This window comes from Acomys minous (assembly GCF_964271855.1).
Source record: "Acomys minous genome assembly, chromosome: 12".
Classification (NCBI taxonomy): domain Eukaryota; kingdom Metazoa; phylum Chordata; class Mammalia; order Rodentia; family Muridae; genus Acomys; species Acomys minous.
The window spans coordinates 76,701,005-76,728,779 of record NC_140493.1 but is presented as its reverse complement, the minus strand read 5'-3'; the positions used below and the strand labels follow the sequence as shown (position 1 = coordinate 76,728,779).

Genomic DNA, 27,775 nt, shown 5'->3' with positions numbered 1-27,775 from the left:
CAGGATAAAACACTGCTATCAGCTTTCAAGTAAAACCATCCTGAGTGGAAAGAGACGGAAAGAACATGATGAAAGGATGGGGAATGAAGTCGGAGAGGGAGCCACATAATCTCATCGTGACAGCTAAGCATGGCTTCCTCCCCAGGCAGTGGAAGTGAATTTCAATAGGCTCAAGTTTCCAATCCTTGGGGACCTGGTTAATCATAGATATGGCATGGCTCATGTCACAGAGGCCATTAATAAACAAACACTAAAGGGTGCGTTAGGCTCCTTCCTAGTGGGTGGGATGCTCTTGTCTGCACCCCCCCCCCCATGGCTCTCCATGCACACAAGCGTGGATGGTGTGTTCAAGCTCAAGGTTTTATTTAAAATCCTGTTCCAGATGCCTTTCCACAGCAGGCATCTCACTTTCCTTCACACTTGAAGGACAAAATCCTTAAGAGTTCACCGTTTTGGGTGGTGTTTTAGCATCGGCTCTTGTTCTTCTATAAGAAGCATTTCTCTGGATTCAGGCAGAAGTGTGTATGTAGCTTACTATATACATCACCCACGAAGGGAAGCCTGACGCAGCGCTGAATTAGGACTATTTTGTTCTTGTTGACTTAAGATGGCTGTAAGTACTCCATGAGAATTCACGCCCGCTTATAAGTTACGCTGCGGGGACGGACTTTTAAGGTGTTTATTTTCAACTTTTCTCTTCAAGAGTTTTTTTCTTCTTGCTGTTTTTTCTTCTTGCCAGCAACCTTTCTCCTAAGAAAAGGAAAACACACCAAATCAGAAATTCTATATACATTTACCTCTATAGCCAAAGCTTAATGAACATGTGCTGAAAGTTACTGACAGCAAAGCTTATGAGGCACTGGGAGCAAAGGGGTTAACTGGGTCTCTGCCCAACATAAAACCCATTGTCCATATGAGAAACATCCCAACTACACTGTTACATAGCACAAAGGACAGAGTCTGGTCTTGACCTGTTGGATCTGTGTTAAGTACTAGCCACTGCTGTAAAGTGGTGTTTGTACATGCATTTTCAGATGAGGACAATGAGGTGGAATGCATAAAAACATGTGGGTCACCGTACATTAGTAATAAACGTGAGACACGAGCCATGACGGATTCTACAGCCTGGTGAGTGGTGGATGTGTTAACTAGGGTTAATACAGGAAAGAATGAACTTAGAGACAATAAGTGATATTTGCAGACCACAGTAAGAAGTTCTTTGGAATATTAGCTCATGTAATTCTTGACCCAATTGACACTGAGGGCAGAGTCTGTGACTCAGACACAAGCATTTCCACTACATACTGGAGACAATACCTGAGAGACAAGCCACTTACCCTAAGTCACCCAAGACAGATCCTATCCACCCCACCCGCACCGAGCTGGCTCTGTAGGGCCTGAAGGGGGCGAGGCCCTCTAGACAACAAGGAACCAGGCACCACACTTAATGTGGAAGCTGAGCTCAAGACATGAACTCATGTGCCCCAAAGCAACCTGTATCTGTAATGGAGAAGGAGCAGGAACTAGATCACGATGGATCTTGTTCTTACGTTTAGGAGGACGGCCTTTAAATGAGAAGAAAACGGAAAGAAAGTCAAAGCACCTCAAGTGTGTGACTGATACCACAAGGCTTAACCAGCAACCCAAAGCGGCCTTGGAGCTAAGCTTTTCAATAAACCAAGAAGAATGCTACAAACACAAAGCATTTAGTGTAATTAATCAAAATAGTGTTTTATCTTAATAAAAAAAATACTGATATATCCCATTAAAGTTCATCAGTCTCCATGCTATGCTCCAGCTGACTTTCAGGCTCTACAGAAACTTCCACTGGCTTCTACTCAGGGCCTGAGAGAAGTGGACTCGTAATTCTCCCAAGGAGCAAGACTGATGCATGCCTATCAGCCCTCATGACGATGTAGACAGATTCCCTGCCATACAAAAACTGCACCCACATCCAGGTGTGGTGGTGCACGCCTTTAATCCCAGCACTTGAGAGGCAGAGGCAGGTGGATCGTTGAGTTTGAGGCCAGCCTGGTCTACAAAGTGAGTCCAAGACATCCAAGGCTACACAGAGAGACCCTGTCTCGAAAAACAAACAAAACAAAACAAAACCAAAAAACCAAAAAACCAAAACCAACCAAACAAAAAAACTGTACACACACACACACACACACACACACACACACACACACACACACAAATAAACCCAAAACATTATATTAAGAATTCACAAAACTGAGAAAATAACAACGGAATTTAAGCTATTAGGCTTCCAAATCTTTATGTTTGTGATATGTATTCCTTCATGCTACATCTTGACCTCTCATCCAAACTCTGGGGCACTCTTTGTGCACTTTCAACACATGCAGTGAACTCTATTTCCACAGTGCTAGAATGCTGTGCAAGACTCCTGCTCTGCTTGCAAGCGTGTCACATACAGTTTTGGACCTTTGCTCACTTTGTTTTTTCTAAAGACCTAAATCTCACCTGTCCTCAAACACATCTGCTGCCTTGAAACTTCCTGTAACTGTACCAGCCCCCAAGGCCTTCCCCTTATGTAAAATCCTTTGGTTAAAGTCATCCAGTGTTCTCACGTGGCCTATTTTAAATTCACCTCTCTATCCCACCAGCATCAAGTGTTCTGTAGTGAATGGTGCTGCCTATGAAACAGTGCCTAGTGGCTTTCCCCACCCGACTTAAGGGATTGGAAAACAGCCTTAGCTATGTCAAACAGCACCCCGGGACACCGCCAACACCTTCAGGACACACACATGCAAGAAATCCCTCGGACTGAGTGATTCAGTTAGAGCACATGCTACTCTAGTGCTGGGAAATTTGAGAGAAGTATCATTTTCTTTAGGTAGGGTAATGGAACGCAGAATAGTCTGGCAAACCCCTACCAGAACATGTAGCTTCCCAGCACTGATAGCTAAAACACACCTGTATGTATTTTACAAGACCAACGCTAGCACTCACCTCCTCTCAAAACAACCCCTAAGCTAAGCGGTGCGCTTTAAAGGCTACAGTGCCCTCAGTGTAAGCCTAAGACTATCTACAACCCTGCTCAAGAGCAGGAAGCTCAAAAGGCTTGATCGGTTCCGTCAGTGATCCTAACCACAGCACGGCCTAATGAAGATGGCCACAGAGTGTGCAGTGCAGTTCTAACTCACAGCAAACTGTAATCTGTTCTCAACTATGGAGGGAGAACCAGATGATCAATAGATACAGAAAAATTACACTGAAATATGCAAACTCCAGCTACGCGTAGTAGCCTTTAATCCTATCACTCGAGTGCAGACCCAGGCAGAGTCTGAGGACAGCCTGATCTATAAAACAGAGTTCCAGGACAGCCAGAGCTTTTACACAGAGAAACCCTGTCTTGAAAAACCAAACCAACCCAAAACAAACAAAAATCCACCCACCCAAACAACTAAAAGAAATATGCAAATTCCCAAATCAGAGACAATCTGAGGGAAATTTTTTACCCTACCCTATAGTGGATTACCTATCCATTTTACCTATAAAATGTATCTTAAGGAAAAATAATGCCTACTCTAATTACATAGTAGTTTTCTTACCATACATGTATACTTACTGTTTAGCTTGCTCTAAGAAGTACTTTGGAGTTGTACTAATGCTTTCCCTTTCCAATGGTTTCTTAATCATTTTTTTCTTTTGTTTGCTGGAAGAAAGTAAGAGAGGAAATGAATTAAATGCAAGTTCATTTAGAAGCTAAAGCTAAGTGAGGCTCTACCCATTTCAATGGGTTAGATTAGCTGATAACACTTAAAATTGTTTCATAAGGATACGGGAAGAGCTGGGCGTGGTGGCACACACCTTTAATCCCAGCACTCGGGAGGCAGAGGCAGGCGGATCACTGTGAGTTCAAGGACAGCCTGGTATACAAAATGAGTCTGTGACAGCCAAGGATACCCAGAGAAACCCTGTCTCAAAAAGACAAAACAAAACAAAACAAAAAAGCACTCCAAAAAACAAAACAAAACAAAAAACAAAAAACCAAAAACCAACAACCAAAACCCAAAAAACATTGGCTGAGATTAAATATATTCTGAGACAACCTCATGTCCTATGTCAGTAAGCATTAAAGAATCTTACTCTGGACAATTAACCATTATTAATAATTCTAAGTATATTTCACTCACTGAATAGTTTTTTTAAGAAATCAGAATTTCAAAGATGAAAAAGCTAACAAGGAAATATGTCCTAAAGCAAAGTGTTTACTTAAAATGCTCTAAAAGCACCTGACTGTTGGGACTGCAGTAATGCCAAAGAGGATGAAATCTCGAGTGTGTGACACTAGTCTTCAAAGACGTGCAGCAGCACCACTCACAGTTGACAGAACGTGCATGCAGCCTAAATGGGCAGGGAAAATGTGGAAGGGGCTTGGGGAAGGAAGTTCTGACTAAAAGACACTACGCAAAGTGAAGTATGTTAACTACAGAAAGACAAATACCACGTGATTCAACTTATATGAGGCACCCAGATAGTGAAAACAAGAATCAGGAAACAAAACAATCGTTGCCAGGACCTTGGAAAAGGGGAAGACAAGAGTTGCTGATTAATGTGCACAGAGGTGCAACTCTGCAAGAGGAAAAGTCCCGAGACAGGTGGCAAGTGCACAGGACTGCGAATGCAGTGTCACTCGGCCATACACAAGGGAAACTGAACAGGCAAGAACGGAGCACATCCAGATGACGTTGTTACAGAAGCCACACTGCAGCAGGCTCACAGCCTCTTCACGTTATGATGCAAAGTGACTGCTGCACTTTGACTCTCCCAGCATGCAACAGGTGGCACAAAATTCCTTAGCAATGCTGGACGGCAGCAGGGAAGCAAAGTTCCAAGTGAGCCGCTCAACAATGAGAGTGACAGACACTCTAGCAAGGTGTGGTGATGCATGCCTATAATCTCAGTAGTTAGGACAGTCAAGGCTGGAGGATTGCTATGAGTTTCAGGACAGCCTAAGGACAGCAAGAGACCCTGTCTCAAAAAACAAAATTACATAAACCTTGAAAGTCTACAGTACACTAGGCTACTACACTTGGATGTTTGGTAGATTAATACACTTAAATCCATTTTATTTATTTATTTATTTATTGGTTTTTTCAAGACAGGGTTTCTCTGTGTAGCCCTGGCTGTCCTGGAACTCACTTTGTAGACCAGGCTGCCTCTACCTCCTAAGTGCTAGGACTAAAGACAAGTGCTGGACTAAAGGCATGTACCACTGCACTGCCTGGCCCTTTTTCTATTTATAATACCTTCAAGTTACAATGGGTTTAGTGGACCTTACCCCTTTTAAGTCAAGGACATCTGTACACAAGATTAAAAACCTGCACAATTTGCCAGACCTAGTGGCGCATACTTTTAATCCAGCATTCGGGAGCAGAGGCAGGCAGGTGTCTGTGAATTTAAGGACAGTCTGGTCTACATAGTGAATTCTAGGACAGTCAGGGCTACATAGTGAGACTCTGTCTCAAAACAAAACAAAACCAATCAAACCAAAAAACAGACAAACAGAAACACATGTAAAATTCAACAACGCAGCATTCTGCGATATATGACTTAAACTACAAGCTAAATAAAGGCAAGGGGAAGAAACAAAATAACAAAAAGCAAGAATGTGTGTATAAAGACCCAGAGAGAAAGGTCCAAGCGGGTTTAAATGCATACCTTAGTAGTTTCTGGAAACCTTTTATGTACTCAGGCACAGGACAACCAGCCTGCTGGATAACATTGGCAACACTGAAAAAGGAACCATAAACAGTAACGGGTCTTGTTAAAGTGACATACAAAATTGGTCATGCACAAAACCCTCTCTAAAACATGAGAGGAGCTAAAACTACACAAAAGTATTCCACATGGTCTTCTCAGAGAGTACCAACTACCACCGTCAAATGCAACCATCCTGGGTTCCCGAGAAGCCGTCCCTGGGCTGAAATCAACACCCTGATGAGTAGTCACTATTAGGCAGTAGCTACCTCAGATCCTAAATGAATCTTGAGCTAAGCCTGAGCTCACTAAGTGGCAGTGCTTACTAGGGCTGGCACCGCACGGTTTCTACAAGTGATAACCTGGTCACTCCTCATGATGACCTAATGGAAAGTCCTACAATCCCCATCTCACAGATGGAAACTAATGGTCAGAGCTAACTGGTGTTGGGATCATCAGTCACATGCTTGCGGTTATTAAGACCTTACTTAGACCCATCAAGGCTCTTGCAACACACTCCGACATATGGACACGTGCAAGTCTGCTTAGAGGAAAGCCAAGGTGTCAGAATGGAGGCTTTGAAGGTAACACATCAAACTCATCATCCGAGCTAATAAACAGACCAGGGCTCGAGCCCCTTTACCCTAACTACATTTGCTGGAAAGGAGAGGTGCTGTCAGCTACTCTTCAACCAAAACCAGCACGCAGGACCCTGCACCTTCACAGCTGGGAGTGCCGGCACCAGCCTGTTAACACTCACACTCGGGAGGCTGAGGCAGGGAGACTGTCTCAGGCCAAAAACAGAAATCTGCATAAAAATCTACAATGATGGGCTAAATTAGGACCTGAGTGTCTAAAAGTATATGATACCCACACTTCAAAGGGCTACAACTGACTAAAAATAAAATGTGCCACTGAAATACTTTCTCCTCTGTGGTAAGTGACTCTGGGACTAAATATAAAACTCCATCTGGCCCCAAGTAACAGAAAGGATGTACCATGGTAAGAGGATTGACTGAAGAGCAAAGCCAAGTGTGGAGGGACACTCCTGTCACCCTGGGATTTGGGAGGCCCAGGCTCTAAGTCTGAGGCTAGCCCATGCTGCTCAGAGACTAGAGCAAGCCTGGGGTATACAGTAAGACACTACACCCCCCCTCCCCAACTCACGCTCCCAGGCCAGTTCTGTTACTCTGAAACCTAAAACTGAATCTTCCACTGTCAACACTTTCACGTTCTAATAGCAGAAGGGAAGGGAAAAAAAAAATCACCCCTGGATCTCTCCCCTGAATCTTGGGACAAGATTTCACTACAGAGCCTCAAACTTGCAGCAATCTATGTGGCAGTAAGCACCACACCCAGCACACGCCCAAAATTTAGTTAACTAATAAATAACATATTAAAAGAATTTGGGACATACCATTTTGTAATTATCTACTAATAAAATACACATATAAAAATCACGAAGCAGTTCTGTCAACTGAAACCAGAATACTAGGCCATGTCTCCTGGCTTGCACGCTTCTTGCATGTCTGGATGGTGGGGTGGTAGGGGTGATGCTGGAATCAAATTTAGGGGAATCCCACATGCCAGACAAGAGCTCTACCAACTGAGCCACAGCCCAGCCCCCATTTACCTTCTTAGTAAGGGTTTGTCATCTTCAGTGAAAAATGTAACAGCCCTTCCCCTGTTCCCTGCTCTTCCAGTTCGACCTAGAAGAAACCAGAGATTTTTACTAAACTGGAAGAAAACTCCCAAGGTTCACATAAAGGTTTGGAGAGATGGCTCAGGGCATGGATCACTTGCTGCACAAGGATATGAGTTCAAATCCCAGAGTCCATGAAAAAGCCAGAAGCCTCCCTTACGGCGGGAGGCGGAGACGAAGGGATCCCTGGAAGGGCCAACTATCCTGACACACAGTGAAGGACAAGACCCTGCCTCAAACACACGGGAAAACTGAGGACCAACAAACACCTGACGTTTCCCTGCAACCCCCACACTGCATGCTCACATGCATTATTAAATAAGAAAATACGCCTCCCCACTCCAAAAAGGTCACTGGATTTCCTTTCTTTCTTTTTCTTTCTTTTGTTTTTGTTTTTTTGAGACAGGGTTTCTCTGTGTAACCTTGGCTGTTTTGGACTCACTTTGTAGACCAGGCTGGTCTTGAACTCACAGAGATCCTCCTGTCTCTGCCTTCCTAAGTGCTGGGATTATGGGCATGCACCACTGTGTCCATTGGTCACTGGATTTTCATAGCACCAAAATGCAAAGAGTATAAAGTATGTCAAAAACCAAAGTGTGTCTAAAGGGAACAGTAGCGATGCTGAAGAAGATAAGTAGGCAATGGGGCATGAAAACACAGGCTCACCTATCCTATGGATGTATTCCACTGAGCTGGTTGGGAAGTCATAATTGATGACCAGGTTCACGCCTTTAAAGTCAATTCCTCTTGCAAGCAAGGCTGTACAAATAAGAACCCAGATTTTTCCTGCTCTGAAGCTGTGGACTGTGTTATCTCGCTGGTGAAAGAAGACACATAAAGTGGTTTAGTACCATTCCAGAACAGAAAGCAGGCAGAACATGTTTGTAGCACAGTTGAAGTTCTACCTGCTGCTGTGTTCTTTCTGCATGAATGACGTCCACATTAATACCTTCATATATGAGCTCATGAAAAAGTTCTTTAGCCCTTTCAATGGACTGAACAAAAACAAGAACAGGTGGACTGAAACCCTAGGAGAAAAAGAGCAAAAATTAGCACATCTTGTAAGAAAGAACACAACCACTTCACAAATAACCCATTCAACTTAGTGCGTTGTCCTGGCAAGTTTTATGCCAACCCGACATAAAACCAGCCATCTGGGAAGAGGGACTCTCAACCGAAAAACAGTTGCCTCCGTAAGATTTGCCTGCAGACAAATCTGTAGTGCATTTTCCTAATGCATGATTGATGGGTCAGCCCTGCGTGGGTGGTGCCATCTCTAGGCAGAGGGTCTAGGGTGCTAGAAGAAAGCAGGCCAAATAAGTCAGCGGGGAGCAAGCCATTAAAAAGCACCATTTCTCCATCACCTCTACATCAACTCCTGCCTCTACGTGTCTGATGTCTGTCAGGGACTATAAGCCGAAATAAGCCTTTCCTCCCCGCCCCACCCCTTTTTCGGGAGGTCATTCACTTCCACTGCCAGTGTCTAACCCTGCCTCCTTCTTCCTCAGCATCCATCCTCTACAGTGGGTACTTCTTATTGTCCTTGGCCTATATTCCTTATCTTACGAATTCCAGTAAGCTTGCCTTGCTACGATAATGTACGCCAGAGCCAGCACCTCCTCGCCCGAGGACGTGGATTCCGCTCGCAATGTAGAGCTCGTGTCTTTAAGTCACTGCTTACCCCAACTCTAGGACTTCCCTGCATCTTTAGTTCTAGCTGTCTTGGTGTACAACATAAAACGTTACATATTTCAGAGATGATGCATGGCTAAAAATCTCTCATCTATTTTCACCATATCATTATCTGCAAAAACCTGAAGTTTCCTAGGGACAAAATGACACCCTCACGAGTATCAGTAAAATGAGGATGCGCATGGTAGCACACATCTACAACCCAGCGCAAGAAGCTGGGGCAGGGGGATCCTGATAGCAAGGCCAGCTTGAGCTGTCGAGCAAAATCCTAAGCCAGTAAAGTAAAAATAAGGCCAGACAGGAGTGCCACCAAACACACACAGGCAAGCGCATTATAAGTAACGTGTGCAACACACTAAACACCACACTAGCTCTTTGAAATAGATTACATCATTTTACCAAAAGGGAAAACTGAAGAGTGGGGGTGTAAGGAAGGTAAGCTGCCTAAACGTCAAAGAAAACGGTACAGCTAGACTCCCTAGGTTGTCAAGCTCAGAAGCCTATTTCCTAGCTCCTAAAGCACGCCTCTTCCACGGGCCCCAGGGATGTACAAATGCCTTTTCTCCCCATCTTCCAACTATCCTAACTGCCGTATTTGTGTTCACCTGTAAAAGTAAACTCCAGGGCTGGAGAGATGGCTCAGAGGTTAAGAGCACTGACTGCTCTTCCAGAGGTCCTGAGTTCAACTCCCAGCAACCACATGGTGGCTCATAACCATCTATAATGTGATTTACTGTGTACTGTATACATAATAAATAAATCTTAAAAAAAAAAAAAGTAAACTCCAAAAAGCAGACCTACCATTTACATTTCTCCTTACCCAGAACCCACTAGCAGTTTTTTTTTTTAATTTTAAAGATTTGTTTTTATGTGTATGAGTGTTTTATCTATATATGTGCATGTGACCATATATGTGCTTGGTACTCACAGACATCAGAAGAGGGAGTCAGGTGCCTGGAACTCAGTTAGGGATGGTTGTGAGGCTCCATGTGGGTGCTGGGAACTGAACCCAGCTTCCCTGCAAGAGCTGTAGGTACTCTTAACCACTGAGCCAATTTTCCAGTCTTTAAACTTTCTGACCAAGGCTTCTACTCAGTACTTAATTGGGGATAAAACAGAAACCTCATCGCCTACTGGATCACCAGGATTCAATCAACACTAAATACAATGGAGGATGATGATTAAATGTAAATAACCTTTACCATAAGTCAAGAATGCATGCAGTGTAATATACCTTTTTAACAAGTTCTCTCATGGCCAGAAGTTTTCCAGTCTCAGAGCCAACAAAGAGAAGCTCTTGTTCGACAGTTTCAACTGCAGAATTCCTGAGAAGAAAATGTACCTTTTAAGTATCAAATTTTAGCTGGATATGCTGGTGAGGACCTGCAATCCCACCACCTGGGGGACTGGCCCAGGGCTCTGTGAGTTTAAGGCTAGTCTGCTGGGACATGCAGTAAAGCTTTGTCTAAAAAAAAACCAAACAGGCCAGGGGCGGCACAGAGGCTCAAAGGTGCTTGCTGTGTAAACTGATCACCTTGAGGCTGAATCAAGTCCTGGTAAGTGTTCCCTGACTACCATGTGTGCTCCTGTGTGACACATCACCTACTTCCCCGAGTCTTTCCTAGAAGACTCATGGGTTCTAGGCTCTAACTCATGGCAGCAGGTTTGGTGGAAAGCACCCTTACAACAGTAAGAGTCATCTTGCCAACCCATGTTTTTCCTTGAACATTTTTAAATATTAATTTATTTATTCACTTTATATCGTAGTTGTAGCCTCCTCCCTCCTCTCCTCCCAGCCCTACCTTCCCTCCTTGAACATTTTTTTAAAACTGTGATTGTGTTTTTATTTAGCATGAAATGCCTATCCACCTCAAACTCTTTTCCGGTGCTGGAGAATGGAACAGAGATCTTGCGCCAAGTAACTGCTCTATCAATCACTGAACTATATCCTGGTGCTTATCCAAATCTTTTCTTGTCCCCTTACTTTAAGACAACGAGTGAGTGGGATAACGTGACGGAACGGTTGGTCACCTTGCTCCAATGGTTACGGTAACGACGTTGTCCAGATGCAGCTTGCACCACTGCTCAACATCATATGCAAACGTTGCGCTGAACATTGCTCTTCTGACTTTGTGGGATGTACAGGCCAGGAAAATGGAAGCCAGCTGGTCTCTAAAGCCAGTTCTGCCATCTTCAAACAGCTTATCTGACTCATCCACTACCAGCCACTCAACACTAAGAAACAGGAGAACCTGTGGTTACTGAACCGGAAGATCCAGGACACTTCACCCAACTATCGGGGAACGTGAAGAAATGTCCTGTAATGATGCCGTTTTTTGATTCACTTTATCAAACAAGAAATACAAAATACAGGAAAAATTAGCACAAAAACATTATAAATGTAACTCAGTCACCTATTTTAAATCCTCAAAGACAAGCTTATCAGCAACAGCAGAGGATTCCTTCAGGACCCCTTGCCTTTGCTAAAAGATGTATTGATTGTTCATCAGGTGTGTAATTTTCCTCCTGACCTGCTAACTACTACTTTTCTGCTGGCTAATTTTAACTACTGTTCTCAACATAACACGGCGTAAGCTGGCAGACAGTATGCACCAAGAGCAACTGAGAACAAATACAACTGGGAAGGTTGAGACTGTTAACCCAACAGGATCCAGAACCAGAGACAAGCCTCTGGGTCACTGAAACCCACTCTGTAAGCTGCCCCGCTGGCTGAGGTGTCGCACTGAATGACAAGGTGAAAGCAAGCTACAAGTCAACAGTCATCACCGTCCTGCTTGCTAACTGTGGGTGCCAGGAGCCTCACCCTCCTGTCCCAATGCCACAGGGAGCTATATGCCTTCCAACAGCAGCGGGTTCTTCCCTCCTTTCTTAAATTACTTTGTCAAATAATTAGTCCCAGTGAAAACCCAACACAATAAGCAGGGAAGGAAAGACACTAGAATGCTGTACCTCGTTAGGTCTATCCCTGGCGGGTCCTGCTTTAACAAGTAGATCAGTCGATTTGGAGTCGTCACAAGAATATCTACAGGAAACACAGGTGATGGAAATTGCTAAAACAAGATGCAGTTTTTGTACAGAATTTGAGTACAGAATTGGGCCTTCAGAATTTTAATTAATAACCTTAAGTGGGGAGGGAAGAGCGGTTAACACAAAAATCCTTCTTAGTAAGCCAGCACACATTTCTTTCTTCCACCAGTGTAAACCCCTTAGTTTCTACTGTTTATTATCATCTCAGGGGTTTCCTCAACCTTTTCGTTTGTCTGAGACAGACTCCTGCTGTGTAGTTCAGACTCAGGAGTGCCAGGTTAGCAGCTGCGCTCCTTCTCACGCAGAGCCAAGCCCAGGCCTGCTATAATAGTGCTAGGCTGCAAGAATACTTCAATTTATAAGAGGCAACACTGTATCCTCCTAATCCCAGGCCAGCCTTAAACTCCTCTGACCCTCCTGCCTCAGTGCTGGGTCTGCAGGTATGCTGCCATGCTTGGCTTGAACAATCTTAAACTCTCAGAGCTCAAGTTAAGAGCAAATTCTCTGGTTCACAGAAGGGGTGGCACGCAATCCACTCTTCTCTGCCAAGGCATTCCCTCAGCTGACTGAAAATCAAAGGTGTGAGGTAGGATTTCCCAGCCCTAGCACTGCTGCCGTGGTGAGTCACATGACTCTCTGTAGACAGCTATATTGGGCACCGAGGGGCTTGCAACAACTACAAATATCCACATATTGCCAAATATCCCTATAGAGACTGGTGGGAAGAACCATCTGGGATACCGGCACAGATCTTCTGGGTGAACAGGGAGGACAAATTTATGTTTAGCTTCATCAGAAATAACTAATTAAAACAGAGCGTGGTGACACCCGCATGTAACCCCAGCACTCTGGAGGCAGAGGCACGCAGATCTCGGTGAGTTCGAGGCTAGCCTGGTCTACACAGAGTGAGTCCAGGACAGCCAAGGCTACACAGAGACCCAATAAAACAACTTATAAGGGACTTAGAGATGTGCCTCGCCTGGTATACTATTTGCCTATCATGCATGGAGATCTGGGTTTGATGCCTTACACACATAAATGGGGTACAGTGATCCCAGCACTAAGCCGAAGCTGGAGGGTCACAAGTTCAAGGTCACTCTCAACTACATAGATTTGAAGCCAGCTTGAGTTACACGAAATTCTGACTTTAAACATTTACACACACACAAATACACATACACACAGACACATCCACACACACCCACACACACTCACCTGACCTGTACTGTAACAACGCTGAAACAGCAATTAGGATCTTTATTATTTCCAAATCCATTACATATACTAAGCAGGCCGTTCTTACCGAACTTCTTAGATGATTTAGGTCCAAATTTCTTAGCTGCTATTGCAGCTTTGTGGATCATATGTATCCTGAATCCTGTACCCTCAGATATTTTAATTAATTCTCTGTGAATCTGAAACAAAAAGGCAAGAGAACCGAAGTAGTGAGGACAGTAGGCCAGGGTGCTCAGCCTCTTCTGTGCCTTAATATCTCTGATATCAACCCACAGACGGAACCTGCAGTGCTCTACAGGCTGACCTGTACTGCTGGAAAAAAAAAAAAAAAAAAAGCAAGAGTTTCCTTAAGATCCTAAACTAATTCCATGACACAAGAGCAAGCCCCTTCCATCTACTGCAGTTCTTGGAGCGCAGAGCTGGGATGTCTGACTGCATGGCATGTGCTTTGCTCTACACACGGGGACAGCGGACTTGTCAACGGAGAGTCTCTACTGTCTCAGAAAACCGAGGCAGTTTCTTTTCCTCTCTTTTTGTTTTCAGACAAGATCTCACTCGGTAGCCCTGGCTGGCCAAAAGCTCAGAGATCACCTAGACTCTCTGCCTCTAGAGTGCTGGGACTAAAGACATTGTGTAACTGAAGCTGAGGACGACTCTGAAATATTGATCCTCTTTCCTCCACCTCCCAGGGCTGGGATTACAGGTGTGTGCCACCACACCCAGCAACATTTCATTTTTCTAAATGAGAAAAACAAGTTTCAGTGATGAATATATGACTGTATTCTTTCAACCTCAAAGATCTTAGAACCTGTGCCAAAGAAGCCTCACTGTCAAAATCACATTCCAGAAAATTATGGACAATTCAAAGACCAGCTCATATGCTAGAATATACAGAATACTCTGTACAGGGCAGTGGACCGAGACAGAAGACACTCTTTTGAGCAAGAGTGACATCAAAGCAAACACCAAGGCACTCTCTCAAAACCCTAAGCCATACCTGGCTGGCGAGTTCTCGAGTTGGGGATATGACCAGGGCTCTAAAGCCTTTATTTGTGGGTTGTTTCAGCTGCATTAAGATGGGAATGCTAAAAGCCAACGTCTTCCCGGATCCAGTAGGAGCAGAAGCCAGAAGTTCACGACCCTAACAACAGAGCACAGAAAGTACAGGACAGGTTTAGCAAGTTTTCAGAGCCTGGTTAGACAACGTGAGCAGCCATGAAAACAGCAAACGGAACTGGACGAAGAAACTCAACTCACACTCGCTCACTTCAAAGTGAATGAAATAAATTCAGCTGTTTGCACCCTGCCCACTTCTCTAACTGCCTCGTCTGTTGTTGTTGTTGTTGTTTTTTCTAACCCCTCTCCCTCGCCACTGCTGCCCTAACAGTGTTTCTGAGCACGGCCACTAAGGTACATCTGAATGTAAGCACCATGGGCAATAACACCCAAAGGGAACCATAACTACTGTTTCAAGTTCGCTTTCCCATTAAACTGGTACCAAAGCATATAACACAATTGACCTTTTATCCCAGTATCTGTACTGTTCAATCCCCTTGGGAAGGTTTGTTAAATAACACAATGAGTGAAAGTTAGAATTAAAAACTGCCAGTGACCTAGGTGAGGAGAATATTTACAGGTGAAAATCTTCAAAGGAGTCACTGTAATTTTTTAAAGCCTTAAGCTGAAGTAACGGTAGAAATAACCTAAGAAGAAATTAAGTGCAAATTCAATAAATGTGAGTCAGTAACATCATTCAAATATCTAAGTATATTCTCATTTCAGTACACAAAGCAAAGGGAAGAACTAATATAACGGGGGAAAAGATAACTGGTATCTTCCAACTACCTCAACTGAAGGCCAAGTTGACTGTTTTGTAAATGGGGAGAGAGAAGGGGAGAGAAAGAGAAGGAGGAAGAGAGAAAAGGAGGGGAGGAGCGAGGGAACTTTCACCGCCTATCTATCTATCTATCTATCTATTTATTTATGTATTTATTTATTTATTTTTCAAGACAGGGTTTCTCTGCATAGCGCTGGCTGTCCTGGACCTCACTCTGTAGACCAGGCTGGTCTTGAACTCAGAGCTCCATCTACCTCTGCCTCCCAAGTGCTGGGATTAAAGGCGTGTGCCGCTGCCGCCACAACCATCACCACTTATATTTTTCAAGTTCTCACAAAAATTTAGTTTCCAAAGATTTCAGCTAATTTATACCTGTATTAATAAATGATTTGATAAACACATCATTAATACATGCATACAAAAGAATGATATTTAGTAGCAGATGTGTTATAAGTTTCAAAAACTAAGTAAAAGAAGATTAGTGACAGCCCTACCTGTACTTAGAAGTAAAACACACGGTGGCAATCAGAATAGTGTTTTATTCTGGGTGGGGTAGAGTAAGGACGAATGAACAGGGTATATTTCTGAGGTGCACAGAAATGTACAGCTCCACTGGGGTGCAGTTATATCACATGGGCTACACACTGCTTAGACTAAGCAGTGCTTAACATCTCTGTGCTTTATTGTATGTGAAGGACATTTCAATAATAAAGTGTATGGGGAGAGCAAGGAAACTAAGTTGGAGAACTAAGTATAAGAACTTTATAAAGCATCCGGGCATTACAAACTAAACTAAGAATGAAAAGAAAACACAGTCTCCATGCTCAGAAGGTTTAAACGCTTCATGAAGAAGAACACCTCAGTGTCAGGCACAGTGGCGCCCCTACCCCGCCCCCAAATCCCAGCACTCAAAAGGATAAGGCAGTGCAATCATGGATTCGAGGCTATGTCAACACGCACGCATGTGCGCGTGCACACATACACGCACGAGGAACTAATAAAGGGGATGATGACATCTACTTGTGGCAAGCAGACTTTATGGGGCACAAGAACTTGCCTTCAAAGCAAACAATTTAACAGGGGACTAAGGCAGAAAGGGTTTCAAGGAGTCAGGAAGAGAATGAGGGCACAGGGGACGTTACAGGCTTCCTAGATCTTCACACTCACATGCAGCATAACTGGAATGGCTTGCATCTGAATTGGTGTGGGCGCTTGGAAGCCTGCATCTAGAATGTTCTGGAGCAATCGAGAACTGATTTTATATTCTTGGTCAAGCTGTTGAAATGTAGCAATTGGGTCAGGAAGATCAGTCCCTTGGACATGTATCTTGTGTTTGTTCCGAAAGAAGTTGATCTGTAAATTGAAACAAAAGAGCCAATGTGGATATGGCAAACAACAACAACAACAATCTTAGATGTTTTTAATAGCAGTAACAGTTGTGCCATAGCTATAGCAACGCATAAAACTTCTGTTTAAATCCAAGCCCCAGTCAGCACAGACACCACATGGTTTTTGTGGCGTTCACAGGCAGGAGCCCCTCACAAATGATGGACCCATCTGTCTGTGCTTTCAAGTCAAAGATAGAAATGTGCTACACACTGTAATGTGTTTCTGCCACATTTGTAGCTTTCATAACTTTACAGAAACCTCTAGAAGGCAAGCACTGAAATCATGTTTTCCATCTGTATGTAGTATACAAAGGCCAGTGCTTTTTAGTACTTACAAACAAAACAAGCCAATCAGCCACATGTTTCTTAAAACTGAGGGCCAAGGGTGGAGTTTAATGTTGTTGACTGAGCCACCTGTTCATCCTCCAGCCACAGTCAGTCACTTTGGCGTGTGGGGCACTGAAGCACAGGCCAACAGTCCCTGACGGAAGCCCTGCAGTCTCCGCCAGCTGAGGGGCAGGGGCACACTGTTCTCTCATGTCCCACACCCTCATCACAAAGTGCCATCCTTAAGAACGTGGACCCTCTATAGGTGCAGTGGCACACACCTGTACTCCCGGCAGTTGGAGAACCAGGAGATGCATGCAGGCCACATGAGATCCTGTCTCAAACAAACAATGAAAATTCCAGCCCTGAAATCCCTGCCAGAGAAAATGCTTTTAAGCCACTAAGTTCAACACTGAAGAGAAAGGGAACCAACTTTTAAATTTATCAAAAGGAGTTAAGCAATTTGAGTTAAAAAAAATTTACTTTATATATGTGAGTGTTTTCTCCTGTATGTATATATGAGCACCACATGTGTGCCTGATGCCGACAGGTCAGAAGAAGGTATCCAATTCCCCTGGGACTGGAGTTACAGATGGCTGTGAGCTGCCCTGTGGGTGCTGGGAACTGAACTGGGTCCTCTGCAAGAGTAGCCAGTGTTCTTAACTCTTGAGCCATCTCTCCACACCAGGAAACCTAAAAAAAATACTAAGCTAAGCATACTATTACTCTTGAAACTTGAGATGGCCGAGAACTGTGACATACATACCTCACACATCTATAAACAGCTGGAACTAACCCACCTCATCTCGCTATAACTGCAACCGAGTACCTCCAGCACTGCAGATGGCTCCTGTCAGTCTTCACTAAAGTACAATCTACACAAACGTAGTTAATCTTCAACATAACAAAATAAATCTACAAACAGAAGTCCAGTGCAAACTATGTACACTTTTGAGAAGATGTCATCTCACCCCTGAGACAGAGTTTCTCTGTGTAGCCTTGGCTGTCCTGAATTTGCTTTGTAGACCAGGCTGGCCTGTATTTCATTGATCAGCCTGCCCCTGCCTCTGGGCGCTAGGATTACAGGCCTGCCCCACTGTGCCCAGCTATAAAGATATTTTTCAAACCTTTTCCTTTCTGAGATGTTCCAGCTTTCCTGATGTCAGCTTCTTTTTTTCTCCTTCGTCTTTTTTATCTTGAATCTTTGCTTCCACAGAGGATGTCCACTGTATAGTATTGTCAAAGTCTTCTTGAGCAGCAATTTCTGTATTTTAAAAATTAAAAATAAATAAATAAATAAATAAATAAATAAATAAAAAGATATCAAGTGTAATAGTGTGAGGTGTACCAAACTGGCTGCACTTCACACTAAACCAAGAAACAAGCAGATCCAACTGAGGAAGAAAAATAACAGTGTATATAAGGCTAGAAATGGGCGGACTGCAACAGTGGTAGAGTTGATTATTTCAGTTGTGAACGTCAGACAACTGCATGTGTCAAACAGGAGATGAACTGAAAGTACATAAGCAACACAGAAGCCAGCTTGTTTATCAAAAACCAAGCAAGAAAGTATTATGATGAGAGAAGATGTCATGTGCACTAGCAGCAAACCTGCAGTGCTTAGGGCTATCCAGTTTCATAAGACAGCAATTCTCGGGCTGGAGAGATGGCTTAGCAGTTAAGACCACTGCCTGTTCTTCCAAAGGTGCTGAGTTCAATTCCCAGCAACCACATGGTGGCTCACAACCATCTATAATGAGATCTGGTGCCACCTTCTGGCCTGCAGGTATATATGCATAATAAATAAATAAATCTTTAAAAAAAAAAAAAAGATAGCAATTCTCCCCACATCCATAAAAAACACTGGCTCAATTAACAGCTGAATGTCTTAGCAACTAATTAGCTGACTTTAATGTTGTATGGGAGAACAAATATGTGAGAATAGTCTAAACAAGGATTTTATGTTCTTTTACAGCGTCTCATGTAGCCCAGCCTGGCCCTGAACCTCAGATCTTCTGGATTCTACCTCCTAAGTGACAAGACTGCAGACCAGCGGGGGTTTCAGACTGATTTTTTTTTAAAAAAATTATGTGTATGGGTGTTTTGTCTATGTACCATGTGTACTGCCAGGCAACCAGGAAAGCCAAAAGAGGGTATCCCATCCCTGGAACTGGAGGTAACAGCAATGTAAGGTGCCATGTGGATGCTGGGAATTGAACCTGGATCCTCTAGAAGAGCAGCCAGTGCTTTAAACTGCTAAGCCATCTCTCCGGCTCCTCTATGGAATTTTTAAAACGTAATTTTTAACTCCACTGAGACATAACTGACATTTAATAAAACTGTGTATGTTTTAAAGTATATATTAAGGATCAGATGTATCTCACAATACTTATTTAGCTGTATGCAGTCCTAGGTGGCCCCTAGTACACTATACACGTGTGTGATAATATGCCTCACCTGTCTGTTTTTTGCTTTTTGTTTTGTTTTTAGATAGAAGGCCACAACAATTGAGAACACAGGAATATAAATCAATTGAACAGAACAGAGACCAAAGACAGCCTTGAATAAAAAGTGGGAAATAAGTTTACAAAAAAAGTTACATCTGAGTTGTGTCTAATGGCGCTTGCCTATAATCCCAGCACTGGGGACATAGGGACAGGAAGCAGGATCTCAACTTTCAGGTCTACTAGGCCACACAGTGAGCCGCTACTGAAAAACAGAACACAAAGCTATAGGAAAAGAATTTACCATATACAGGGGGAGGTAATCCCCCTCAGGAACAGTCATAGGGGAGGGGAATAAGGGGAAAATGGGAGGGAGGGAAGAATGGGAGGATACAAGGGATGGGATAACCATTGAGATGTAACAAGAATAAATTAATAAAAAAAGGGGGGAAAAAAAAAAGAATTTACTCCCCTGTTCACTCTTATTTTTTTTAGACAAGGTCTCACTCTGTAGTCCTGGCTGACCCTGAACTTGCTATATAGACAAGGCTGGCCAAGAATTCTGAGATCTGCCTGCCTCTGCCTCCCAAGGACTGTGATTAAATTAAAGGCGTGCACCACTACATCAATCCCATTCAGTCTTTTACTTTCTTTTTGTTTTGGTTTTTTCTAGACAGGGTTTCTCCATATAGCCCTGGCTGTCCTGGAACTCACTTTGTAGACCAGGCTGGCCTCAAACGTAGAGATCCGCCTGCCTCTGCCTCCCCAGTGCTGGGATTAAGAGGCATGCGCCACCACTGCCCAGCTCCATTCACTCCTTATAACAAATAAACCACTGGATTGAAGATTTCAATGTTACAAAATGAAGCAACAGGTAGGAAAACATAAGAGGATCTTTTACTGTGAGCTAATTTCCATAATATATGAAGTTTATTAAACTAAGAAGGAATGAATGAATAACTATAAAACGAATGTAAAATACGACAAGATCAATTTACAGAAAGAGAAAACTCCCTATATTTCTAATAGGTATCACAGGGAAGAATTGAGAGAGACAGACAGACAGACACAGAGAGAGAAAGAGAGAGAGAGAGAGAGAGAGAGAGAGAGAGAGAGAGAGAGAGAGAGAGAGAGCGCGAGAGCCTGCAAACAGCTTGTGGAGGAGGATCACTAGTGCCTAGAAGTCTAAGGTAAACGTGGTTAACACAGACAGAACTAATAAATGCCAATCACCACTAATCCACAATCTTAACATCTCTAGCTAAAAATAAATGCATTATCATAGGTCTACAGCCTACATACATTTATTACTGGTTACAGTGCACACCTATGCATTTCTGATGGCCCAACATTTGAATCCTTCCTCTAAATTTGTGGCATTTCTTTTTTAGCAGTAGGCAAAGGGTTCACCAATGCTCTTAAAGCTAGGGAAAGAGAAGACTTTTACAATGTAATAGCAGAAATATGAATACATCGTAAATGTCCCTGACACAGGCACTAATCAAACCAGGTATGTACCAGCCCTACCAAGTATACATTGTATTATAAAGAACAAGACACTCTGCTCCTGAGTGATAAGGTGTTTCTGGTAGATTCTTCGCCTGGCTACATGAGACTGAGGTCCAGAATGCATGTGACAGAAGGAGAGAACAGACTCCTGCCAGATAGCGCTGACCTCCACGTGTGCAGCGCTGTATGAACACACAGAGAGACACACAGACACACAGAGAGAATTAATATTTTCTTTGAAGAAAGGCATGTCAGTGTGAATACAGTGTCTCTAGAAAAATATAATAGAATCGAGGAACAGGAAATAAAGATTGGGAAAGAAATTTACTCACTATCATTGCATAATTCAGGTATTTATAAAAAAGGGCAAATGGCTAGGAAAGTTAACAGTCATAACACATAAACACTCCTATAGAGTATTTCCTATATAGGAGAGAAAGAAAAGAAAAACTATGAAAAGGACGAGATAATTTACAAAAGCTGCAATGAAGCATCCATAAAACATATAAAATGAGCCTTTAACCCCAGCACTCAGAACTCTGTGAACTTGAGGCTAGCTTAGTCTACATAGTGAGTTACAGGACAGCCAGGGCTACATAAAAACCCAGTCTCAAAATTAATGAATTTTTAGAAAGGTATTCAACCCTACTTAGTTTCTAAGTTTAAAAAAAAATTTTAAAGGGGATAGGAGTAATACAGCTCAGTGAGCAGAGTCCATGTCTGGCCTGCATGAAGTCCTAGGTTCGATGCCCAGCACAGCATAAAGCCACATGATGGCACACAGCTAAAACAACAGTCCATGGGAGATGGAGACAGGATGAGCAGATGTTCAGGGCTACTCTTTAACTGTAATAGGAAGTTAAAGGATAGTCTGGGGTACAGACTTATCTCAAAATAATAATAATAATAATAATAATAACAACAACAACAACAACAACAACAACAACATCTAAGTTAAAAATTTCATTAATTCGATTGGAAAAAAATTAAGACCAATAACACCACTAGGACAGATGTAATGGCTCATGTTTGTCACCTCAGCGTTTGGTTTAATATATTATTATTGGGGGTAAGGGGATTGTGCCATAGCATGTGACAGAGGTCAGAGGAAAACATTGTGGAGTCAGTTTCTTCTTCTTTCTTTCTTTCTTTTTTTTTTTTTGTGAGGTCAGTTCTTTCTCCTCCTCTTCCTCTTCCTCCTCCCCCTCCTTCTCGAGACAAGGCTTCTCTGTATAGCCCTGGCTACCAGGCTGGCCTCAAATTCAGAGATAAGGCGTGGAGTCAGTTCTATCCTTCCAGCTTTATATGGAGTCTGGGATCAAACTCAGGTCACTAGGCTTCTATGGCAACCCCTGTATCTGCTGTGCCATCTCCCCAGCCTCCAATGCCAGCATTTGGGAATCCTGGTCTCAAATCCAAAATCCAGTAGTGACAAAGGGGTGGGAGTCATCTTGTGTTATCTGTCCAAAGGATGGTTGTGCGTACCCTCTCACAGAGTGCTTCCAGTTTGGGGTTATTATCTACAGAAATAGCAACACCCGTACAAAAGGCTATGCGTGAGTCTCATTATGTGAACAATGGAGGGCTAGCATCTAGATATAATCCAAATGGCATCGACCGAGGACTGGCATGTGCTGCCTGATTTATCCGCTTGCACTACTTTGCTACCGCAAAAAAATTTTTTTTCTTTAAACAGAAAGTCAACACTTACCTGAAATCATCTTTTTTCTCTTTTTCTTCTTGGGCTCCTTGCCCCCTTCTGCTTTCTCCTCATTTTGGAGCTCCTGGTGTATTTGTAACGCTCCGCACTCATCTGAGACAGGCTTCTTGCTTCCAAAGAAGTCTGGTCCCTTCAGCGCCTCCGAAGAATCAGAATCGTATTTCCTTTTTCCTACCTAAAACCCCAAAAGTTTTAAATGAAATCTATTGCCAGAACAGCGCCGTTTTCATCCTGGAAGCATGGAGGACACGGGCTCTGTAATTCGTCTTTTTTAACTGTTTCAACCAGGAATCTGTTGAGCTGAGTGTGTTTAGGCAAATGGAAACAAACAAACAAACAAACAAACACTGCTCTCTGGCCTCCTAACAGAAATAACAATGACAGCCATGAATACTTATATACCTTTACGACACGTCAAGGATGTTTATTAGATTTTAAATTACTTCATCCTCACATCAAACCTACAAGGTAAATAGTAGGGAAAAAGAAGGAGGAGGAGGAGGAGGAGAAGAAGGAGAAGAAGGAGAAGAAGAAGAAGAAGAAGAAGAAGAAGAAGAAGAAGAAGAAGAAGAAGAAGAAGAAGAAGAAGAAGAAGAAGAAGAAGAAGAAGAAAATCCAGGCATCAGCAAGTAACTTAACCAAGATCTCAAAACTATTCAACAGCAGATGTAGCATTTGGACCCAGAAAACCTCGCTCCAGGGTTCAACTGTAACCACAGCACTGCAGTCAGGACGAAGAAACACAGACCTCGCCTCCCGCCAAGGCTCTGCTCTTTTATAGTAAGGCTTGTGCTCAAACTGTTCCACAAGTGAGGCCCAGCTGACTTCCCTTCATGCTCACTACTCCTTAGAGAAACCCCACTCCCCGCACTTCAGCGTCACTCTAACGGCTGGTTACTCAAAACGCCTCTGGTTGGAGTAATGGAGGAAAAAAATACTGCCAAGTACAGTACAGCTACCTGCACACCAAGTCAAACCTCGGTCGCAGGCGGTGGAAGTGTTTTCTCCGTTTGTTTTCGACACACCTCTCCTCTAGTTTCTGAGAAGGGGCCTCGGAAGGGATCCCAACTTTGCAAAGTAAGAAGTCGGGAAACAGAAGTGTCCGTGCCAGGCTCAACTGAGTCTACCAGGGCTCAGAAAACAGCCATTCTAAAGTCTGCAGTAGGCCTGAGATGACGCTGAATCTCAAAGGAGGAAAATGCCCGGGGGTGGTAGAAGCCAGGCCACCGGGGTGGGGGGGTGGGGGATCCGGTGCCCCAACTGCCCGGCTGGCAGCGGTCTCACTCTCGGGATCCCGTCCCTTCTCGGGTACTCGGCTCCCCGCGCACAGTAAATACCTGGAATCGAGCAGCATCTGCCGAGAAGCGCTTCACGTCGAACTTGGCGCCCGCACCGAGCCGGCGAAACAGATCGTAGGAATCCATCTTTACCCAGAATGCCTCGTAGCCTCCCAGCGTCCGAGTAGACAACTTCCTCTCCGCGACAGCTTCCGGACTGGCAGTAGGCGGAAGCAGCTCCAGGAGGCGGAGCCTGGCTTGGAGGACGTTTGCGTTGTGAATCCATTTACACACACACACACACAAAGACCCTTCTTGTCCGAGGGAGTGTTCTAGACTTTTAGAGATGGGTTGATGGGCAACAGGCCAAGATTCTGCACTCTGTTACAGTCTAGCAAGACAGAGTTACTATTAACCAGTTACTGTAACTCAGAAAAAACAAAAAATGCTGTGAAGCAAATTAAAAGATGTGTTGGATATAGAGAGGGGTTCTTTTAGTTAGATTGGTCAAATTCAATCAACTGTTTGAATTAAGAGGGCCACTTTTCCAAGGCATGGGAACAGCATTCCAGATAAAAGGAAGCCCATCTGAAGTAGGGAGTGTTTGAGACATTGTTAGAATAGAAGCCAAGACCTGAGTTGCTTTTCAGTGCCACCGAAGGAAGGAAAGAGAAAAGCAAAGAGAAGGAGGAAAAAGGGAGGAAGAAAGGAAAGAAGGTTGGAGTGGTCCGAGCTAAGCTTACAGATAAGTTTGAAGGAGCAAACAAATCAGATCTCAAAACTATAACAAAGGCATGGTGAGGTATTTGGTTTTTAATGCGAACATGCTGCAAAAACAATGTTATTTATGGAAGGGGCAGCTATCTTAGTTTGTCACATACGATTTTTAGTTTCGTCTTCATTGTTAGATTAATTGTTAGTTAGTTGCTAACTAAATGCTAGGGTTTGGGCCGAGTTGATGGCAGGGCATCTACTGTTTTGTAGACATGAAGATCTCTAGTTGATTAAATGAAGACATCCAACTAGTTACTCGGACCTGAGAGTCTGAGGTGTGAGGGTGAAGGCTGGAGAAACAAAATCGGGAGCCATCAACATAGAAATAGTCCAGTGTATAGACTCAAATGTCATATATCATTAGTATAGACATATGACATAGGGAGGAGAGAGAACACTGATCTAGTGAGACTTTCACACTCAAGCAGATATGGAGTGAGTGTGAGCTGGGCATGGAATCTCCTGTCTGGTTCCTTCTCACCGCTTACAGTGCGGATAGCTTGCTGTTTAAAGTATATTTATTCCCCCTAAAAAATAGGGATTTGGGGGGACTGGGAAGACGGCTCCACAGGGAAAGGCACTAACCCTGTAAACTTGATGAGCTGACTTTGATCCTGGAAATTCACGCAAAAGACCAGATAAGGCTGTGAAGAAGTTTGTAGTGTTTGGCTTAGCCAGGGCCAAAGTTTATCCAGGCAAGCACAGTGGCAGTTATGGTCTCTCCCCTCCAGTTATAGCCACTGGGTATTGATGGTTCACTACAGAGTTAACCTCCCAGGAGCTGAGAGAGAAGAGGAAAGCCCTGCGGATGGCTGTTCTTACTGGGAAAGGTTTAACATTATACCAGTGACCCAGCTTGCTCCCCTCCATTCAGAGAATAGAGTTGTATTGCTCATTGAATTTGTGCTATATATCTTTTACTTTAGAAGCAGGGCCTTGGAACTTGGTCTGAATCTTACAGAGATCCACCTGCCTCTACCTCCCAAGTGCTGGGATCCAAGCCGTGTGCCGCCATGCCTGGCCCATGTGTCTCTATTTTAGCTCTTTTCTTACTGCATTGGTCCGCAGTCTTTGAAACTTCTGAGGCTGAGGCAATGTGTCATTCCTCTCTCTCTCTCTCTCTCTCTCTCTCTCTCTCTCTCTCTCTCTCTCGTTTTGAGTTTTAAGTTTTTCAAGACAGGGTTTCTCTGTGTAACTTTGGCTGTCCTGGCTTTGCTTTGTGGACCAAGCTGGGCTTGAACTCTGTCTCCCCGAGTAATGGGATTGCAGGCGTGTCCAACTTGTTATGCCTCTTCTTAATGCATTTACTGAGCATGCCATCTGATTCACATTAAGTGGTCAATAATGGTGTGTGTGTGTGTGTGTGTGTGTGTGTGTGTGTGTGTGTGTGTTAGTGTGTTTATGTGGTGTCTGTCCAGGTTTATGTACATATGTGCAAATATGCATGTGAGTGCACATGAGTGTGTGTTGCGGACAGACATCAGGTGTGTCTCCTCAACTGCACTTCGCCTTTCTTTATTTATTATTAAATCTTTACTATATTAATTTCTGCATGTGTATTCATGTGCTACAGCACATGTGTGGTTGTCACAACACAACTTGCAGTAGCTGGTTCTTTCTTTCCACGTTGTAGGTAGTAGGAATTGAACTCAGGTCTTTAGGCTTGGCGACAAGTACCTTTACTTGCTGAGTCTCTCTGACCCTCCACACTTAGTTTTTTTAAAGATTTATTTATTTTATTGTTTGTCTTTCTCACATGCATGTATGGGCACCACATCTGTGCCTGTTATCCCCTGAGGTCAGAAGAAGGCGTTGAGTCCCCTGGAACTGGAGTTAGAAGTGGTTGTGAGCCACTGTGTGGATGCTGAGAACCAAACCCAGGACCTCTGTAAGATCAGTAAGTGCTCTTAACCACTAAAACCATCTCTCCATCCCTCACATTTATTTTTCAGATAAGATCTCTTACTAAACCCAAAGCTCACCCAATTGCCTAGACCAGCCAAAGAGCTTTAGGACTCCATCTGTCTCCTAAGTCATCTCCCATCCCCTTACTGCTAGGGCTATGAGCACGTGGTACCTGGGTTTGTATGTGAGTTCTCTGGTTCTGAACTCTGGTCCTCATGCTTGCATGGCTAGCTACTTAGCAACTGAGCCATCTCCCCAGCCCTGTAAATCTTACTGAGCTAATGAAATGGGACAAACCACGCAAAGATCTCTATGAATTTAGCAGTGGACCTATTTCTTTTTTTAAATTTAATTAATTTATTCAGATTACAACTCAACTGTTATCCCATCACTTGTACACTCCCTTTCCTCCCTCCCTGGACCTATTTCTTTAGGCTGGTGTTTTGTGTTAACAGACTTTGGCAGATAAAATGAATGAAGTCAGACGGGGGGCAGACTTATGCCATTGCCTGCTTCAACAATGCCCAGCTGACTCATTAAGAGAGCATTTCCTCTTGGGGAGAAACAAAGCAAGCCCATTTGAAAGTATCGTCAAGAAATGTGAAGAGGAAATTGAATCATGGTTCTGTATAACTGGAATTTCTCCAAAAACTAGTATGGTGTGATTCTTGGACACACATGGCTTCTCAACTGCAGCCAGTGAGAACACACAGTCTGTGCAACACCAAGGTGGCAGCTGCTCGGGACAGCTTGTTGTTATGAACAGAATGACCATTCCAGGGCCCGGAGGTGTGTTGTGGAATATTTTTCCTCATATACTCCCCGCTTATCATTCAACAAGCTCCAGCGGGAGCACTGTTTTTACAGCGCCCACCATGGACCATGGCCTAGGGGTGCAGAGATTACACCATCTCTGTTCTCAAGGAGTAGAGTCGGCTAGGGATATAGAGATGAAACAAAGCACGGAAATGTTTTTGGGCCGGCAGTAGAAGATACAGGGAGCGAAGGGGTTGTCATTGGGGGTTGGGCATTGCAGAACGGTAGGATGGGTTTTGTAGAGAAGAGGAGGCTGGTACAGCAGGCTAGGGATATAGCTCAGTTAGTAGAGTGATGGCCTAGAAGTATAAAGCCCTAGGTTCAGTCCCCATTAACTGGTAAACTAGGCATGGTGGCACAGAGGCCGAAG

General features: G+C 43.7%; 1 protein-coding gene across 1 annotated transcript; it reads right to left on the bottom strand.

The window, feature by feature from the left end:
- Nucleotides 1-344: 344 nt before the first annotated feature.
- Nucleotides 345-24,122, bottom strand: DDX52 (DExD-box helicase 52). Its single transcript, XM_084750540.1, has 15 exons — nucleotides 23,971-24,122; nucleotides 22,625-22,808; nucleotides 18,088-18,224; nucleotides 16,413-16,598; nucleotides 14,406-14,549; nucleotides 13,476-13,587; nucleotides 12,095-12,167; nucleotides 11,156-11,359; nucleotides 10,359-10,449; nucleotides 8,338-8,460; nucleotides 8,099-8,249; nucleotides 7,364-7,439; nucleotides 5,692-5,763; nucleotides 3,596-3,682; nucleotides 345-750 (listed from the first exon to the last, which is right to left on the bottom strand). Exons 1-15 carry the CDS (start codon nucleotides 24,055-24,057, stop codon nucleotides 699-701), a joined length of 1,779 nt encoding a protein of 592 aa, XP_084606666.1. The 5' UTR covers nucleotides 24,058-24,122; the 3' UTR covers nucleotides 345-698.
- Nucleotides 24,123-27,775: the final 3,653 nt, after the last annotated feature.

Coding starts and splice junctions, on each gene's coding strand:
- DDX52 (XM_084750540.1), bottom strand. CDS start 24,057: ATGGATTCCTACGATCTGTTTCGCCGGCTCGGTGCGGGCGCCAAGTTC. Junction 22,809..23,970: donor CAGATGCTGCTCGATTCCAG/GTATTTACTGTG, acceptor TTGGGGTTTTAG/GTAGGAAAAAGGAAATACGA. Junction 13,588..14,405: donor CTCGAGAACTCGCCAGCCAG/GTATGGCTTAGG, acceptor TTTTTGTTTCAG/ATTCACAGAGAATTAATTAA.